General features: G+C 38.9%; 1 protein-coding gene across 6 annotated transcripts in view; it reads left to right on the forward strand.

Moving 5' to 3' along the window:
- Tnrc6a (trinucleotide repeat containing adaptor 6A) overlaps positions 1–17124 on the forward strand; it is an 85476-nt gene that overhangs the window by 27582 nt on the left and 40770 nt on the right. For all 6 annotated transcript variants that reach the window (XM_042689773.1, XM_042689772.1, XM_042689774.1 and 3 more), the window contains exon 4: positions 6889–6910. In XM_042689773.1, the coding sequence (XP_042545707.1) occupies positions 6889–6910 (22 nt within the window). The remainder of the gene's footprint in view (positions 1–6888; positions 6911–17124) is intronic.

Below are 17124 nucleotides of genomic sequence, written 5' to 3' on the forward strand. Positions count from 1 at the left end.
CTGGGTTCAATTCCTCAACCACATAAGCAGAAAAAGCCGGAAGTGGGGCTGTGGCTCAAGTGGTAGAGTGCTAGCCTTGAGCTGAAGAGCTGAGGGACAGCGCCCAGGCCCAGAGTTCAGGCCCCACAACCGACCAAAAAAAAGAATATTCTTGCCAGCTCTTCAGCATCAAGAGGGTGTTTTTGTGTATCCCATCAACACATATGCTGACCACAATATTAAGTAAAGTTTAGTGCCTCAAATAAACATTAATTTCAATAGTCTAAGCTGGTACTGTAAAGAAGACTCTTCTCCAGTTTTCAGAATACCAGCTTACAACTAAATTTGAATACAGTCAATTGGTGAAGTAAGGATAGCTGGCATTCTAGTTATGAAATAGGCAAGTGGGGGGCAGGTGGATGGATGTACTGACGGAAGGAAGGGAGGGAGGGAGGGAGGGAAGCAAGCAAGCAAGCAAGGAAGTAAAGGAAGGCAGGCAGACAGGCGAGGGAGGAAGGAAGGAAAGAAAGAAACAAGGAAACAAGCTCAAATTCCCACACTTTCCATAGATTGACACACCTTCTGGAGCTTTTCTTCTGACACTAATAGGATCTAGCAGGTGTTTGCAGGAAAATGACAGACATCTACATGAAATCAGGTGGTCACATCTATTTTCATAGATGCCAGAACACAAACTTCTGACATTGCCTGTTTTATATAGTGTCTCTCTCTTTCTCTGTATATACTTTCATTTCTGTAAAAATTCTATTATCTCTTGTAATTTGTTCCTTTTCAGTGTTCAGGAATCTAATCAGCAGAGTAGAACCAGCTGCTTTTTCAAAACTACTCACCGTGACTTACTCCTCCCCCCTCCCCCTTTTTTTTTTGTCTGTCGCAGGGCTTGAACTCTGGGCCTGGGTACTGTCCCTCAGCTCTTCAGCTCAAGGCTAGTGCTCTACCACTTGAGTTACAGCACCACTTCCAGTTTATTGGAGATAAGAGTCTCACGAACTTTTCCTGCCTGGGTTGGCTTTGAACTCAGCCTCCTGAGTAGCTAGGATTACAGGCGTGAGCCACTGGCGCTCGGCTACTTTCCCCTTTAATGCACAACTTTGTTTTGCACTTTGGTTATACTTTTTTCCATCTTAAGGTCAACTTTTAAATTAGGAAATAATATATTATGGTCATTTTTGTAAAAGGGCATACATAGATCTTATGCTATGACTACAGAAATGTAATTTAACAGTTCTAGTAACCGCCGGGATCTCTTTGAACTCGGCCTGGGTGCTGACCCTGAGGTTTCTTTCCACCTCTCCCCTCCTCCCCCCCTCAGCCTTCCTCAAGGCTAGCATGCTACCATGTAAGCCATAGCTCTACTTCCAGATTTTTGGTAGTTCATTGGAGGCTCATGGAGTTAACTGCTTAGGCTGGCTTTGATCCATGATCCTCAGATTTCAGCCTCCTGAGTAGCTAGGATTACAGGCATGAGCCACTGTTGCTCAGTACCACTGGGATCTTTTAAAGACAGAAGTTCTTATTTATATGGGGGTTATTTTCTAATTTAAGTTAAAAAACTAGATAATACAATTTCTTTTTAGATCTTATTGTCTATTATTTAGATATAAACTTGAATACTTAGTTTTTCTCTAAATAATTTTTTTTTTTTTTTTTTGGGTCCAGTCGTGGGCCTGAACTCTGGGCCTGGGCGCTGTCCCTCAGCTCTTCAGCTCAAGGCTAGCGCTCTACCACTTGAGCCACAGCGCCACTTCTGGCTTTTTTTTTCCTTTTTGCTTATGTGGTGCTGAGGAGTCGAACCCAGGACCTGATGAATGCAAGGCAAGCGCTCTACCACTGAGCCACCTTCCCAGCCCTCTCTAAATAATTTTTATACCAAAGTTGTATGGTCTTTATCATATTTCAGCTCCAGTACATATCTAGATAATATGGAGATCACTGAATGGATAACTTTATTTTTAATTTTTTTTTAACTTTTTGTTTATGTAGTACTGAGGAATTGAACTCAGGGCCTCATCCATGCTAGGCACACACTGTGCCACTAAGCTACATTCCCCCCAATAACTTCAGTTTTAATTCATCCTGCTTGAAAACTTTCTCTGAAAAAGCTGTAACTCCTTTTTTTCGATTTCACATCTAAGAATTTTTTAATTTTTTAATTTTAATTTTTTAATTTTTAATTTTATGTTTTTAATCCTCTAATCTTAAACTTTAGAAAAGTTTCCTAGTGCACTTGAGAATGAAGGTTCCCTCCTTTAAAGGACAGGAGTAGCACTAGGAGCAGGTAACATGGATTTCTCTCTAGCTTCTGTTTGAGAAGAAATTTCTGCAAGGGATGTTAAGGAAACTGTAATGAGGGAGAGGAGGTTGAAAAATAGGTTAATTATAGAGGTATAATTTAGTGTAAGCTTTAAGCGTGTAATTGTAGTTCCTAGAAAGCACATCATGGTTGAGGGCTGGGAGAGCAGTAGTATAAATTGGATCTTTCTAGGTTGAGAATGTTTCAACATTCATAGTTTTCCTTTTGTTACTGTGCTAAGAGTTGAAGAGATTTTTACAGGTTTTATGGTGAAGGCATACCAAATTCAAGTTTAGTCGAATTTACTTTTAGAAACTTAGACCTTATTTCCCCTGGAAGGATTACACTCAGAAGTTCTGTGGCTAGGCTAGAGCTGAAATTTATGTCTAAGGTGTTGAGGTATTCCTACCCTACTCACCTCATTCTTTAAAACTCATTCAGCACTCCTGGGCTCTAGACTAGGTGCTGCTTCTGATTTAGCAAATAAGTGAGATGAACTAGATTAACTTTTTTTTTTTTTTTGGTGCCTGTCCTGAGACTTGGATCTGGGTACTATTCCTGAGCTTTTTTTGCTCGAGGCTAACGTTCTACCACTTGAGCTACAACTCCATCATTTTAGGCTTTTTGGTGGTTAACTAAAGATAGTGTCAGAGACTTTCTTGCCCTGGCTGGCTTCAGATTTTAGCCTTTTGAGTAGCTAGGATTGCAGACTAGATTAACTTTTTTTTTTAAATGTTAGGTTGTAATACCGGCTGCTGGTCCAACATTGTAGATGATTAGAAAAGGGAAGCTAAGTTGAGAACTAAGAATGGGTGTCTCCTGGCTTCGGTTAGATTTTGGAGTTTCTCAGGCTGTATAGTGGAACCTGTCAGAAAGGAAGTGTCCAATGTGCTGTGTTGTCTGCCTTTTTTTTTTTTTTTGGTCTGCTGACTTCATAACTGATCCTTGCTCATTGAATGCTCAGCTAGGTTTTATTATCTTTTTTTTTTTTTTTTTTTGGTCGTGGGGCCTGAACTCTGGGCCGGGGCGCTGTCCCTCAGCTCTTCAGCTCAAGGCTAGCACTCTACCTCTTGAGCCACAGCTCCACTTCTGGCTTTTTTCTGCTTATATGTACTAAGGAATCGAACCCAGGGCCTCACGCATGCAAGGCAAGCACTCTACCACTGAGCTACCTTTCCAACCCAGTTTTATTATCTTTTTAAGAAACAATATTGAAAATGGAAAAAATTTTCTTCTACATTTCACAAATGTTTTAAATCTCCTATGCAACAATACCTCTGGTGATACCTTCCCCTTAAATAGTGGGTAGTCTTTCCCCTCCCCATCCCAACATATTTTTTTTTTTTTTTTTTTTTGAGTCCAGTCGTGGGGCCTGAACTCTGGGCCTGGGCGCTGTCCCTCAGCTCTTCAGCTCAAGGCTAGTGCTCTACCACTTGAGCCACAGCGCCACTTCCGGCTTTTTTCTTTTTGCTTATGTGGTGCTGAGGCATCGAACCCAGGGCCTCAGCCTTGCAAGGCAAGTGCTCTACCACTGAGCCACCTTCCCAGCCCCCAGCATTTATTTTTTATATGTTATTATTTGACCCTGACAATAAGCTCTGAAATGTAAGCAGGATAAAAATGTCCATTTGAAGGTTTAGGAAACAGACCCAGAGGGTTTAAATGACAAGGTCATTTAAAAGTACAGTAAAGGTAATCATTTCAACAATATTTTATGGAACCCAGTAGTGCCAGAATGTACTATTTTCACATATAGTCAATGTAACATATTATTACTGAGATACTTTTTTGTTTTTAATAATTAAGTGATTACATAAATTTCACAAATTTCTGGTATATGTTTACACATCTCAGTTTAAACTGGTCACAGTTCAGTGGTCAGCAGCCGCTTGTCACCTGTATCTGGAACAGACAAGTGCTATTAAAATCACTGAGACAACTTGGAAAGTTTTATAGTAGTAATTTGAGAAATACACTGGATCCCCTTGCCAGCCCACGTTTCCTGAGGAATGAGCTCTGACTACTGCCCCTGCACCATTAGGTCTGTGTATGAAGTGAGGGGCTTGGAACATCTCCTGTGCCAGTCTCAGCCAGAAGGCAGATCCCAAGCAGTCAGCTGACCTCTGTTCTGCTTCATCCGCAGTTTGTTTTAACAGAGGAGTTTGTAGCATACTTTCTCTACATTGTAAGGCATGGAAGAGCAAAATGTCCCACTCACAAATATTTAATTGTTGACTATTTAATAGCAGCTTAACCTTCAGGAGTTAAATTTGATACTAATTTGGCCTTGGGTTTTAATAATTGTATTTGTTCTGGAATTTAAGAACTGTTTTCAACATGGCAAATAATTTTTCTGCTGATTATTTGGCTTCAGAAAATTACATGTCTTACTTGACATGATGCTCTTAATACTAAAGAGTATACTTGTCTGAACAGCTGATGCTATGCAAAACAAAAGAAATGAACATATCACCCAATGTGGAAGAAATAACTGCATTGTCAAAGCTCATAGAACTCATCAATGTTATAGACCATGACAGACAATTTGCTCCATGAAAGTTAGAATGTGTTTGTGACTTTAACTAAGCATCACTATCCCACAATACTGTGAAAATTGGGAAATTATGTAATCACTTAATCACAATAAAAATTTTGGAAAAAAAATTATACTGTCTGAAATTCTAAGACTTGATTTTTTTCTATTATCAAGATTTCTCCCAGAAATAAAGTTTTGTTAAGATGGTTAACAGACCTTTTAATCCTGTATCTCCATCAGTTTCTTTCTTTTTAATTTTGAACCACAGAGCAAAATTTAGGCCTCCATTAATCTGTGTGGGGGTAGTGCTCTAAACTGGCATAGCCTTTTAGTGCCTCAAGATGAATATTTGGTACGGCTTCAGTGTTAGAGTCACTGTTCAGGTTTGTACCATATATTGGGGGTTGCTCAGTTTCACACAACTAAGTAGAATGAATTGTCATGACCCATGGCTGTAAAGTAAAACTTTATTTTCATGGTCAGGTGGCTAGATGCTTGTCTTTAGTTTTTCCCCTCAAGACTGGCACTCTACCACTTGAGCCACAGCTATACTTCTGGCTTTTTGCTAATTAGAGGTAAGAGTCTCATCAATTTATCTTCCCAGGCTGGCTTCAACTTGCAGTTCTCCTGAGTAGCTAGAATTACAGTGTCAGCTGCCAATACTCTGCCAGAAAGGCTGGTTTTGTCTTAAGGCCTTATTAGATCTTTATGACCGGTGGGACATGTGAACTAGTTACCTCTTCCCAGTTACTAATACTTAAATGCTGCTTATTTAACTAGAATGGTCACTTAGCCTCCAGAAAGTTAAATTTGTTTCTGATTTGGTCTTGAGTTTTAGTAATACCATTGTATCTGTGTCCTACAAGCTAGTTTTTTGTTTTATTTATTTATTTTTGCCAGTTCTGGGGCTTGAACTCAGGGCTTGGGCAATGTCCCTGAGCTTCTTTTGCTCAAGTCTCCCACTCTATACTTGAACCACAGCTCCACTTCCAGCTTTTTGAACCTAGGGCATCATGCGTACTAGGCAAGCACACTACCACTAAGCCACATTCCCAGCCCTTTGTTTTCTTTGTCTTTTTACTTTTTTGCCAGTCCTGGGGCTTGTACTCAGGGTCTGGAGTCTGTCCCTAAGCTTTTTTGCTCAGGGCTAGCACTCTACCACTTGAGACATGGCTCCACTTCTGGCTTTTGGTTCATTGAAGATAAGAGTTTCATGGACTTTCCTGCCGGTGGTGGCTTTGAACCATGATCTTTACATCTCAGCCTCCTGAGTAGCTAGGATTATAGGTGTGAACCACCAGTTGTTGTTGTTGCTATCATTATGTTTTCAATGTGCCAAATAATTTTTGCAGCTTTCTACGCCTCCCTGCCCCCCCCCCCCCCCCCCGGAAAGACACATCTTACAGCAACCTCTCTGGGTTGTGTTGTCAGAGGACAGCATAAACTTTAGGATGGCACATGCACCAGTCAAAAGCAAAGCTTCACTTCTAGGCAGCCATTTGAATGAATTGTTAGAAATGGCAAAGTTTCACATTAGTAGGAAATCTCCCTTACAACTATTGAAATGTGCACTATATTTCATAGCAATGGCAACTTAGCCTCTAGGAGATATATTTGTTACTAATTTGGCCACAGGAATGATATGAAACTTTGCTTACAGAAAATTTAGCTCATCTTTTATCATTGGTAAATATTTGAGGCCATTTAAACGTGAAAATTTATTATACCCATAATATGCAAAGGTGGAAATTGATGAAAATCAGTTTTAAACTAAATGATGAAAAAAGTACCGCTCCCACTTAGAAATTATATGCTTGTATAATGTCTTGTGTTTTGTGTCTAAAGAAAAATTGCAAAGCCTTTTCATTAATAGGGAGTACCATAAACAGTGGGAAAAGCATGCTTTATTTGCATCTTTTCTTATGCAGTTCATCTAATGGAGAAATTCTTTGATAAAAGTGTATATGTCTTAGATTAATATATGAACATTTTATCATAACAATCCATTTCTTTCAGTTTCATATTTACATTGTTTTTTGTTTGTTTGTTTTTATTTTAGGCCACTGAACAAAAAATCAAAGGTACGTTGTTTAAGCTATTTTTATCCTTTTTTCATTAAAGCAAGAGGTTGTTTATGAACATTTCTGTTTATCTCCAGGATGGGAGAGAAGAAGGTGCCACAGGTGAGAGCAGACTTCTTCAGTGAGGTCATTGGCATTGGTGGATTATTGTGGTATCTCTTCCCACATCTAGGGTACAGTTTCTGAAGCCGCCTCCTTGAATAACTACTTCCCTCATACACTCTTAGTTTGCCTCTTTAGGCCCTCATTACCTTTTGGTCTCCGTTTTAAAACTTTCTGTGCAAGGCCTTACATAGAGCCCCACTCCATCCTTTGGGGGTTCTGCCTACTTTATTTCTTGCTCTCTGTTGTGCTGTTGGCACCCATTTCTTCTTGAAGGCATGATAATGACATCCATCTCTTTATTTTACTTGGATTACATAGTAGATTGATGACTCTGTGATTATTGAACCAGGTTGAGTAGTACCCTAAGCAGGTTTCAGGGCAAGAAGAAATAGCCTGATTCCTCATCAGTCCAGAATCTGGGTTTCTTCACTGTTCCAGTAGTCAACTGCTTCATACTTAAAGATACAAGGTTCTCAGAAATTCATTAGGCCTCAATGCTCTGAATTTTGATTTTTAGCTAGGTCAGAAATATGGGCTTTGCATCTCATCTATGCACTCAAGTGTTGTCCATCTTTATTTAAGGTCAGCATTACTTCAGGTGGCATCTATTAGATGCAGCTTCCCTGCCCTCAGCTTACCTTTCTTACACTGCCTAGCACATTTGTATCTTTATCATCTCATTGCTGTTTTCCTTTGTAATCCAATTCCTTAAGCACTGACTATCTTCATTGTGCCTTTTAGCTTTTCTAAACCTCTGAGGGTTCTTCTCCTAATGAGTTGTTTCACTTACCATTGATCTTTTTTGTTTTTCCAGTTTCTTAGGATTTTGTAAACCATCCTAAATTTGGGCACTTGACCTATGGATTTTTTTCCCCCTCCAGCATGATCTTTGAGGATCTACTGTTTATCTTTTCCAAATATAAATCATCTTTTTGCATCCTTATATAAAATATGAACAATATTTGGGTTATCTTGTTCTTTTAGATTTTCCACAAGTCTAGAGGTTGTTAGGCTGAAAGTATGAAAGGCACTTAGGAATGTATATTGTTATTGGCACTCTGTGTATGTCTGTGGTGTTGGGGCTTTCACAATTACAAACTGGACACTTGAGGGTAGGTTTGACCCACACATTGGTTTTTTGTTTTTGCTTTTAATCTAAATAGTGAAGTGGCCACTACACTTGAGCACATTAACATAGCCATCATCTAACATCATTGTCTGATCTTTTGGTGCAAAGAGAACTTAAAATTTAACTATTCTTTGTGCAGATTTTCAGGTTTTTATTAAAACAGTAATGTTTATTATGTTCATTAGATCTCTATACTTAGCATCCTGCATAACTGCAACTTTGTACGCTTGACTTTCATCTCTTCATTTCTCCCCTCTTTCCCTGATAAAAACCAGTTTGTTCTTTGGCAGGGGGGTGCTTTTTTTTCCCTCTCTTTCATAATGGGGCTATAAATTGACCTTAGGGCCTCATGCATGCTATAGCCAAGCATTCTACAAATTGAGCCACTGCCACAGCCCTCATTCTATTTTATTTTTATGTTTTGGCTCTTAGATGCACGTAGGGGGGAGAGGTACTAAGGCTTGAATTTCGGGTCTGGGTGCTGTTCCTTAGCTTTTTCTAGGCAAAGATAGTGCTCTACAAGTTCTACCACACCTCTACTTCCAGCTTTTTGCTGGAAATTGGAGATAAGAATCTGGTGGACTTTCCTGCCTGAGCTGGCTTTGAAGCATGATCCTCAGATCTCAGCCTCCTGAGTTAGGTAGTAGCTGGTGCCTGCCTCATATTTTATTTTCTTGTCTGGTGTATGTCACTTAGTGTAATCTCCTTGAGTTTTATCTATGTCATTTATTTACTTAAACTGGAGAACCTTCTGTTGTATGTTTGTGTACATGTGCATGCATGCTACCGTCTCTTAGCTCATGTGTGAGCAGACACTTAGATTTTCTTTGTCTTGGCTACAGAGGACATAGAAGCTCAGATATTTCTACAAGGTGCTAATCAAATCTCTGGACATAAACTCAGAGGAGGAATTGCTGGGACTTGTGGTATTCTGTTTTATTCTGTAATCTTTCTGTGTAAATGTGCATGTGGCAGTCTTTTTTTCAGAAGAATGTGCCCATACAGGAAAAGTAGATCTTTCATTAGCTGCCTTTTCTGAATCTTACATACCTAGACAAGATTCACTGAGAGTAGATTAACCAAAGACTTAGGAAATGCCATACTGTAAGCATTAAGGATTATTTTTCATCTCTAAAAGAAGATCCTGCCAGGTGTGGTGGCTCATGCCTGTAATCCTAGGTACTCAGGAGGCTGAGATCTTATGATTATGTATCAAAACCAGCCAGGGCAGGATGAGACCACCCCCAAAACCAGAAGTGGCACTGTGGCTCAAGTGGTAGAGTGCTAGCCTTGAGCTGAAGAGCTGAGGGACAGAGCCCAAGCTCAGAGTTCAAGCCCCATGACGAAACAAAATTGAAAAAGAAAAAGATCCTGGGTTTGGATTGGTAACTCACCTCTGTACCAGAGATCCCCAGAGGCAAAAGTAGAATTGTAGTTGAGACCTGGCATAAAACCACAAGATCTTGTTTGAAAAATATGTGTAGCAAAGAGGGCTGAGGGTGTGGCTCAAGTGGTAGAGTGCCTGCCTGACAGGCACAAAACCCCAAGTTCAAATTTTACTGCTGCAAAAAATTAAAAGATTCTGGGATTGGAAGGTAGCTCAGTGGTAGAGTGCTTGCTGTGCATGCATGAGGCCCTGGGTTTGATTCCTCAGCACCACATAAGCAAAAAAGGCTAGAAGTGGTGCTATAGCTCAAGTGGTAGAGTTCTAGCCTTGAGCTAAAGAGCTCAGGAATGGTGCCCAGGCCCAGAGTTAGGCTCCACGACTAACAACAACAACAACAAAAATTTAAAAGATTCTGTACTGCAGAAAAAGTAGAACTTGCTTCATTGCTAAGGAGCAGAATTTGCTAATAGGATGTTTCATCCTGAATATCCTTAATGAAGATAGTCAGAAATATCTAATTATATCATGATAAAACCAACTATTTAGTTTTTATATCTAATTTTGAGCTGTATTTCAATGGAAATATTTAAACTTAGGTCTATATAAAAATAGCTTGTATTCATGTTAGTTTTAAAATACTGTTTTCAAACAACCATCTAAACTATTTGCTAATAAGAAAATTAGCAGGAATTAGTGGATTAGCAACCATTTTGTATTTTCCAGACCACCTACTAGCAATTTGGTAGTAGCTTTTATTCTCAGTAAGCATCCTAGCACTGTATCTTAAATGACTTTAGTGTACTCTTTCTATTTTTTATTTATTTATTTTTGTGTGTGCCAATCCTGCACTGTCCCTGAGCTTTTTGTGCTTAAGGCTAGGCATCCTGCCACTTGAGACATAGCTTCATTTCTGGCTTGTTGCAGAACTTCCCTGCCTGGGCTGGCTTTGAACCAAGAGCCTCAGATCTTAGCCTCCTGAGTAGCTAGGGTTACAGGCATGAACTACTTGTAACCTGCTCACTTTTTAAATTTTGTTGACAATGCTTAATTTCATTTGTTTAAGAAGGTAGAAATTTTCTTAATACAAAGAAAGATAAATAGGAAAGTTCCAAATTGTTGCTCTTAGGTGGGAATAACATTCCCTCCTTCCATCCCTCATTTTTCCTGTCTTACTGTTTTTGTTTTTCCTGTCCTATTATTTTAGGCCTTCTAGAACAGCATAAGAGTGGTAGGAGTAATAGGCAATAGTGCCTTGAAAACAGACATTTTCATGTCAAATTTTCTTCAAAGAGCCTCACCTGATGATTTTACTTGTCTCTAGAAAGTAAAATAAGAGAGATTAGTATTTCTATTTAATTTAAAGTTTGCCAAAAGAAATCTTAAAAGGCATCCTATATTCTAGGGATATTTGATAAGTAGTGTGTTCATCTGATAGTTTAACCCTTGACGTTGTTTTAGTACTTTAAATGAAAATACATGTATGACTTATTTTCTGTCCATCAGTTCTCCCCGTTCTGGAGTTTGACCTTATGTTGTCTTGCTTGCTGGGCGGATGGTCTACCATTTCAGCCATGCCCTCAGCCCTTTTTGCCTTAGTTATTTTTCAAATATAGTCTTGAGGTTTTACCCAGGGGCTAACTTCATAATCATCCTAAATCTCCCATTGTAGCTGGCACCACAAATGTACACTGCTATACTACCATACTTGGCTTGTTGGTTGAGATGAGCTCTGGCTAACTTTTTGCCCAGGCCAGCCTTGAATCATGGTTCTTGCAATCCTTGCCTCCTGTGTAGCTAGCTAGAAGTGGTGTGAGCTACTTCACTCAGCCCTTGAGATCTATTTAACAGTTCATTCCACTAAAGTGATGTGGAGTTGCTAAAATAACATTTTATTTATATACCTGTCGTTTCTGCCAGTATTTTAGAAGATATACAATATAGCCACTACAAAAGCTGTGACACAAAGCTAAGTTGTTAAAGGATAGGAATAATGTAAATTCTTCAGCTATTAGGGTATGGAATTTGATATTTTAGGTGGCAATGACCAAAGAAGATTTGACTGGTTTGTATTTAAATGGTTCTAGTAAACTTGCAGGTAGTCAAAGTTAAGTTCACTTACTATGATTTTCTGTAGTAAATTGATAAAAAAAAAAAAATGGTGTTTTTACACATTTAAAGTTTGGTATGTTTAGAACTGGATATTATGTTGATTATTTTCTTTATTTTTCACTTGAATATGAAAATTTCTATGTATTTTGAACATTCATAGCCTTTATTTTTGGAGTGCTTTTAGATTTGAGTTTTTACATAAGAAATATTAGAAAGCTGATTGAATGCTGATGGCTCAAGCCTATAATCCTAGCTACTTAGAAGGCTAAGATCTGAAGGTCTGGTTCAAAACCAGCCCAGGCAGGAAAGTCCATGAGACTCTTATCTCTAATTAAGTATCTTTGGCTGCTTTCAGTAGCTTTTGGCTTTGTTTTGTTTTATTTTTAAATTTCTCAACCATTTCAATTTTGTCCATCTGTTTAAACTGAAATAATGAGTTGGATCACAGCAAAAATAAAATCTGCTTACGAGTATGTGCTTTCTTTACTAGCTGACTAACTCTTCTTTAAAAAAAAAAACAACACACACACACACACAGACATAGACACAGACACACACAGACACACAGACAGACAGACAGACACACACACACACACACACACACACACACACACACACGCTGGGAATATGGCTTAGCGGTAGAGTGCTTGCCTATCATGCATGAAATCCCAGGTTCGATTCCTCAGTACCACAAAAACATGAAAAAGCCGGAAGTGGCATTGTTGCACAAGTGGTAGAACACTAGCCTTGAGCAAAAGAAGCCCCAGGCAAGACAGCTAGATGGGTAGGGTTTTGTTTTTTGTGGGTTTTTTTGTTTTTGTTTTGTTTTTGCTGGGCATCAGTGCCTCACACCTGTAATCCTGTCTACCCAGGAGGCTAAAATCTGATGATCACGGTTTGAAGTTAGCCTGGGCAGGGAAGTCCATGAGACTCTTAACCTCCAATTAACCACTGAAAGGACAGAAGAAGAGATAGCTTAAGTGGTAGAGCTCCAGCCTTGAGCAAAAAAGTTCAGGGACAGTGCCCTGGCAAAATCCCCCAGTGAGGTGCCAGGGACTCATGCCAATTATCTAGACATTCGAGAGGCTGAGATCTAGAACATAGTGGTTTAAGATCATCACAGGCTGGTTCCTTCTACAAAATAGCCAACAAAAAGGCAGGACTAGAGGTGTGGCTCAAGAGGCAAAAGTGCCAGCCTAGCAAGCCAAGAAAAAACAAATTTCTGGCTTTAGAAACAGGTTAATATTAGAGCCAAGTAAAGGATTTTTCTGTATTCTCATATTGACTGTATATTGTTTTCTATATTCTTGGCTGGCTCTAGGTTTTCTTTAGGCACAGATTTATTAAAAATTACTGATTTATCTTTTTTTGTTTATAAGTAAATAAAAGTACTGATTTATTTAGTGGCATACTAATGAATTAGCATTATAATCCCCTGTCTCTTTTCTCCCTCTTCTTTATTGGCTCCTAATTCTACATCTTGAAAGTTATACTCTGGACTGGGAATATGGCTTAGTGGTAGAGTGCTTGCCTGACATGCATGAAGCCTAGCGTTCAGTTCCTTTGTACCACATGAACATAAAAAGCTAGGAGTGATGCTGTGGCTCAAGTGGTAGAGTGCTAGCCTTTAGCAAAAGAAGCTCAGGGACAGTGTCCAGGCTCTATGACTGGCAAAAAAGCAAAGCAAAAAGGCTATACTCCATAATACCTACCTCAGTATCATTCTCCATTGTTCTGTGCTTTAGGTCATCTCATGTATGCTGCAGTTCTTGAATTGTTGACTTGAGGGGTTATGGTGTTTGGTACTAAGAGTGCCAGTGGGAAAGGAAAGAGAAAGAAGAAGCCAGCACTTTGACCACATCCATTGCAGTATTAAGAGATTTGTAATGCCTAACACTGGTGGCTCACGCGTGTAATCCTAGCTACTCAAGAGGCTGGGCAGGAACATCCATGAGACTCTTACCTCCAATTAACCACCAGAAAACTAGAAGCATTATGGCTCAAATGGTAGAGCACTAGCTTTGAGCTGAAGAGCACGGGGACAGCGCCCAGGCCCACCCACAACTGATAAAAAGAGAAAGAGGGAGAAGGAGGAGAGGGAGTGGGAGTTGGGGAAGAGAGAGAGATTTTTTAAGAGTTTCAATGAACAAGGACAAATGGTTGCTCATTAAATATTTCTATGATCAATTGACTCTTGTTTCCTAGTGAATATGGATAGAAAGATTCACACACACACACAAAAGGTGCCAGGGTGTTTTGGGCAAAAGGGAAAGTTTGAAAGACCATGAAACCCTTTTGAAGAACTACAAGTGCTGCAGTGGAAGAGAAGAAAAATTTAGAAAATTTAGAAAAATTTTAAGAGAGGTCATGATGAGTTTAGATTAAGTCTAAAAAGGGATTTTATGATACAGATAATTTAGGGCAGGTAGAGGGTAGATAATAGAGGTGTCAAAGTGAGTGAGGCAGGGATCCGGAGACCTATTAGGTCTCAGAAAAATTTGAGAAGTACCTAAAGTGCAGGAATTCAGAAATTCAAGGATTCCTTTGAAACTTTTGGGCTTGTTGATTGACTGGTTCTATCTAGAAGGATTGGATGGATGGAAGGTCCTACATAGATAAGCCACTAATTAAGGCCATCAGCACCTTTCTACCTCTCTAGCTTGACTTACTCTTTGGGCATCCTCTTCTGCTACTTTAGGCTATTCTTTGGGTCTTTCCATTTTTTTCTCATCCTATAATTCTTATGACTTTTTCTGTGTATGTGTTAAATCTGTATTTCTAGTCCAAATTTGTTTCCCCCAACAGTACTGGGGTTTAAACTCAGGCCTTCTTGCTTGCTAATACTCAGCCACTTGAGCCTTGCATGTAGATATATTTTATGTAAGTTTTTTAAACCAAGAACCATATATCCATTTGCATGAATATCTCAGGAATGCATGTATTAGTCAGGAGGCTGAGATCTGAGGATTGCTGTTGGGAAACTAGCCTGGGCAAGAATGTCTGAGAGACTCTTATCTTCAGTTTACCAGCTGAAAACTGAAAGTGGAGCTCTGACTCAGATTGGTAGAGTGCTAACCTTGAACAAAAAACTTAGGGATAGCACTCAGGGCCTGAGTTCAAGCCCCACCACCACAAAAAAGACCAAAAAAAAAAATTCTCTTAAGTTCCATGAGGTCAGACCATTTTTGTACTCACAAGAAGACTCAGAATTTGACAACAAACTGGATGGCAAAGCATGTGTAAAAAATCTTACCTGCTTTTGTCAGGCCAGATTGTAGAAAAGATTTTTAAAAAATGTAAAACTATGTAAAATGTTCCATACATACTTCACACTAATTTTGTTTGGGTTAAGGTTGGGGGGGGGGCTCTATGCCAGCATGTGATGCTTTTTTTTAATTAATATGTTTAAATGTATCTTTAAGCTTCTAATATGATATCTATAGATATAACTCAATGTAAACACAGCTGTTTGGAACTTCTAATTTTTAAGAATATAAAGGAGTCTGAGACAGAAATGTTTGAGAATTGCTGTTTTTAGAAACAAACCTAACAGCATCCAAACTGTGCACTCTTACATATTTTCCAAACTTGATTTTCATCTAGATTGCAGGACCCAAACCTAAAAATCATCTGTCACGCCTTTCTTAGATGATGGCAATAATCACTGTAATTTATTGCCCTGAACTGTGCTAGGTGCTGTTCTTAGTTATATACATCAACTGTCTTGTTAACACCTCCCAACAGCTCTATGGGCTGTAAGTATTTTACAGGAAAGAAAAAGAGGCACAGAATAATTAAAATGCTGTGGTCACACAGCTACTAAATGATAGAACTAATGTCCAGCTTAGCCCCTTTGAACTTGTGGTCTTTTGTTCTGAAATGCAATAGTTTATTTTTTTGTGGTAACACATGTGTGTAACATACACTGCTTTTTCCCTGTGTCTGTGTTTGTAAACACCTGCCTGACCTGCTTATCTGTGTAAAGTCATCTGGGCATGATCCTTGATAGAGGGATAAATCTTGGAGGACTTTTTCAGTACCTTATGCCATTCTACAGGGTCTTCTGTTTTTCTATGTCCGTTTGGTAAAGTATATTTTATAGGCAGAGACTGGAAAACTGTAGCCCATAGGACAAATATAGCCCACAGTCTGATTTAGATAGGAAAGTTTGTTGGAATACAGTAATAGCCATCTCTTTACCTATTGTCTATTGTTGTTCTTGTGTTACAATGACAGAGTTGGGTAGTTATGACAGGTGTATGCCTTATAATGCCTACCTGCCCCTTTATAGAAACTTGTTAGCTGGCTTTTCTGTTTTATTGGTATAGATTATTCATGTTTTCTTGTCTTTCCAGAATGTCTGCATTTGAAACGATATTTCCCTTTTTCATTCCTAGTACCTCTTGGCTTTGTTCCCAAATTTTGGAATTCCTAAAATTTTATTTGACTTGTTGATAATGTTATATTGTTATTCTATCTAAGTAGAAAACAAAATAGTAGTATTGATGAATGAAACTATTTAGTCTTATGGGTGCCTTCATGAAGTTTTTTTTGTGTGTGTATTTGTGTTAGTTAGCCTAATAAATTTCCTGCCTTTTTGGATGTCATTGTTGATATCATTCTTTCCTAGATTTTCAAAGTAGTTGTAGAGCACAGGTGGCTCATGCCTGTAATCCTAGTTATACTGAGGAGGCTGGCATCTGAGGATTGTGGTTCAAAGCCAGCCTAGACAGGAAAGTCTGTGAGATTCTTATCTCCGATTAATCACAGAAAAGGCCAGAAGTAGTGCTATGGCTCAAGTTGTAGAGCCCCTTGAGCACAAGGAGCTCAGGGACTCCACCCAGGCTCAAGAATTCAAGCCCCAGGACCAATAAAGTAAAAAAAGACAGGAATACCTTAGTTTTAGAGAATCATTTCTTATTTTTCCCATTTTCATTGAAAGAAATACGTTAATCAGTTTTATTGGTTAAATAACATACCTCTGCCCACCTTTTTCCCCCCTAGTAGTAAGTACTGAACCAAGGGCCTCATGCATACTTGAGAAGCACTCTGTCACTTGAGTTATACCACAATCTGGGCTTACTTTTGAAGTCATTGATTTTCTGATTCTTCTTTTTTGTTTCCTGTAGTGGGTTTTTTTTTTTTTTAAATTCTTGAGTTGCATGTTTTATAGGAAGTAACTTAGAAATGATTATGCTGTGAGTTTTTCTTTGAGCATCCTTTGAGCTATATAGTGTTTCACTATTTTTTTAAAAATCCTGCATTTTGGGCCTTTAAGGCATATTTACTAGTTTTTATCATTTAAACTGGCACTGCATTGCAATTCAGAATTTCGTATCTATACATTTTTGCCCCCTTTTTTATGTATATGTGAATTTTTACTTATGTGTCTTTTTTTTTTGTCAGTCATGGGGCTTGAACTCTGGGCCTGAGTGCTGTCCCTCAGCTCTTCACCTCAAGGTTAGCGCTCTACCACTTGAGCCA

The sequence above is a fragment of the Dipodomys spectabilis genome, unplaced genomic scaffold (genome assembly GCF_019054845.1).
Source record: "Dipodomys spectabilis isolate Male_0828 unplaced genomic scaffold, ASM1905484v1 ptg000127l, whole genome shotgun sequence".
Lineage (NCBI taxonomy): Eukaryota > Metazoa > Chordata > Mammalia > Rodentia > Heteromyidae > Dipodomys > Dipodomys spectabilis.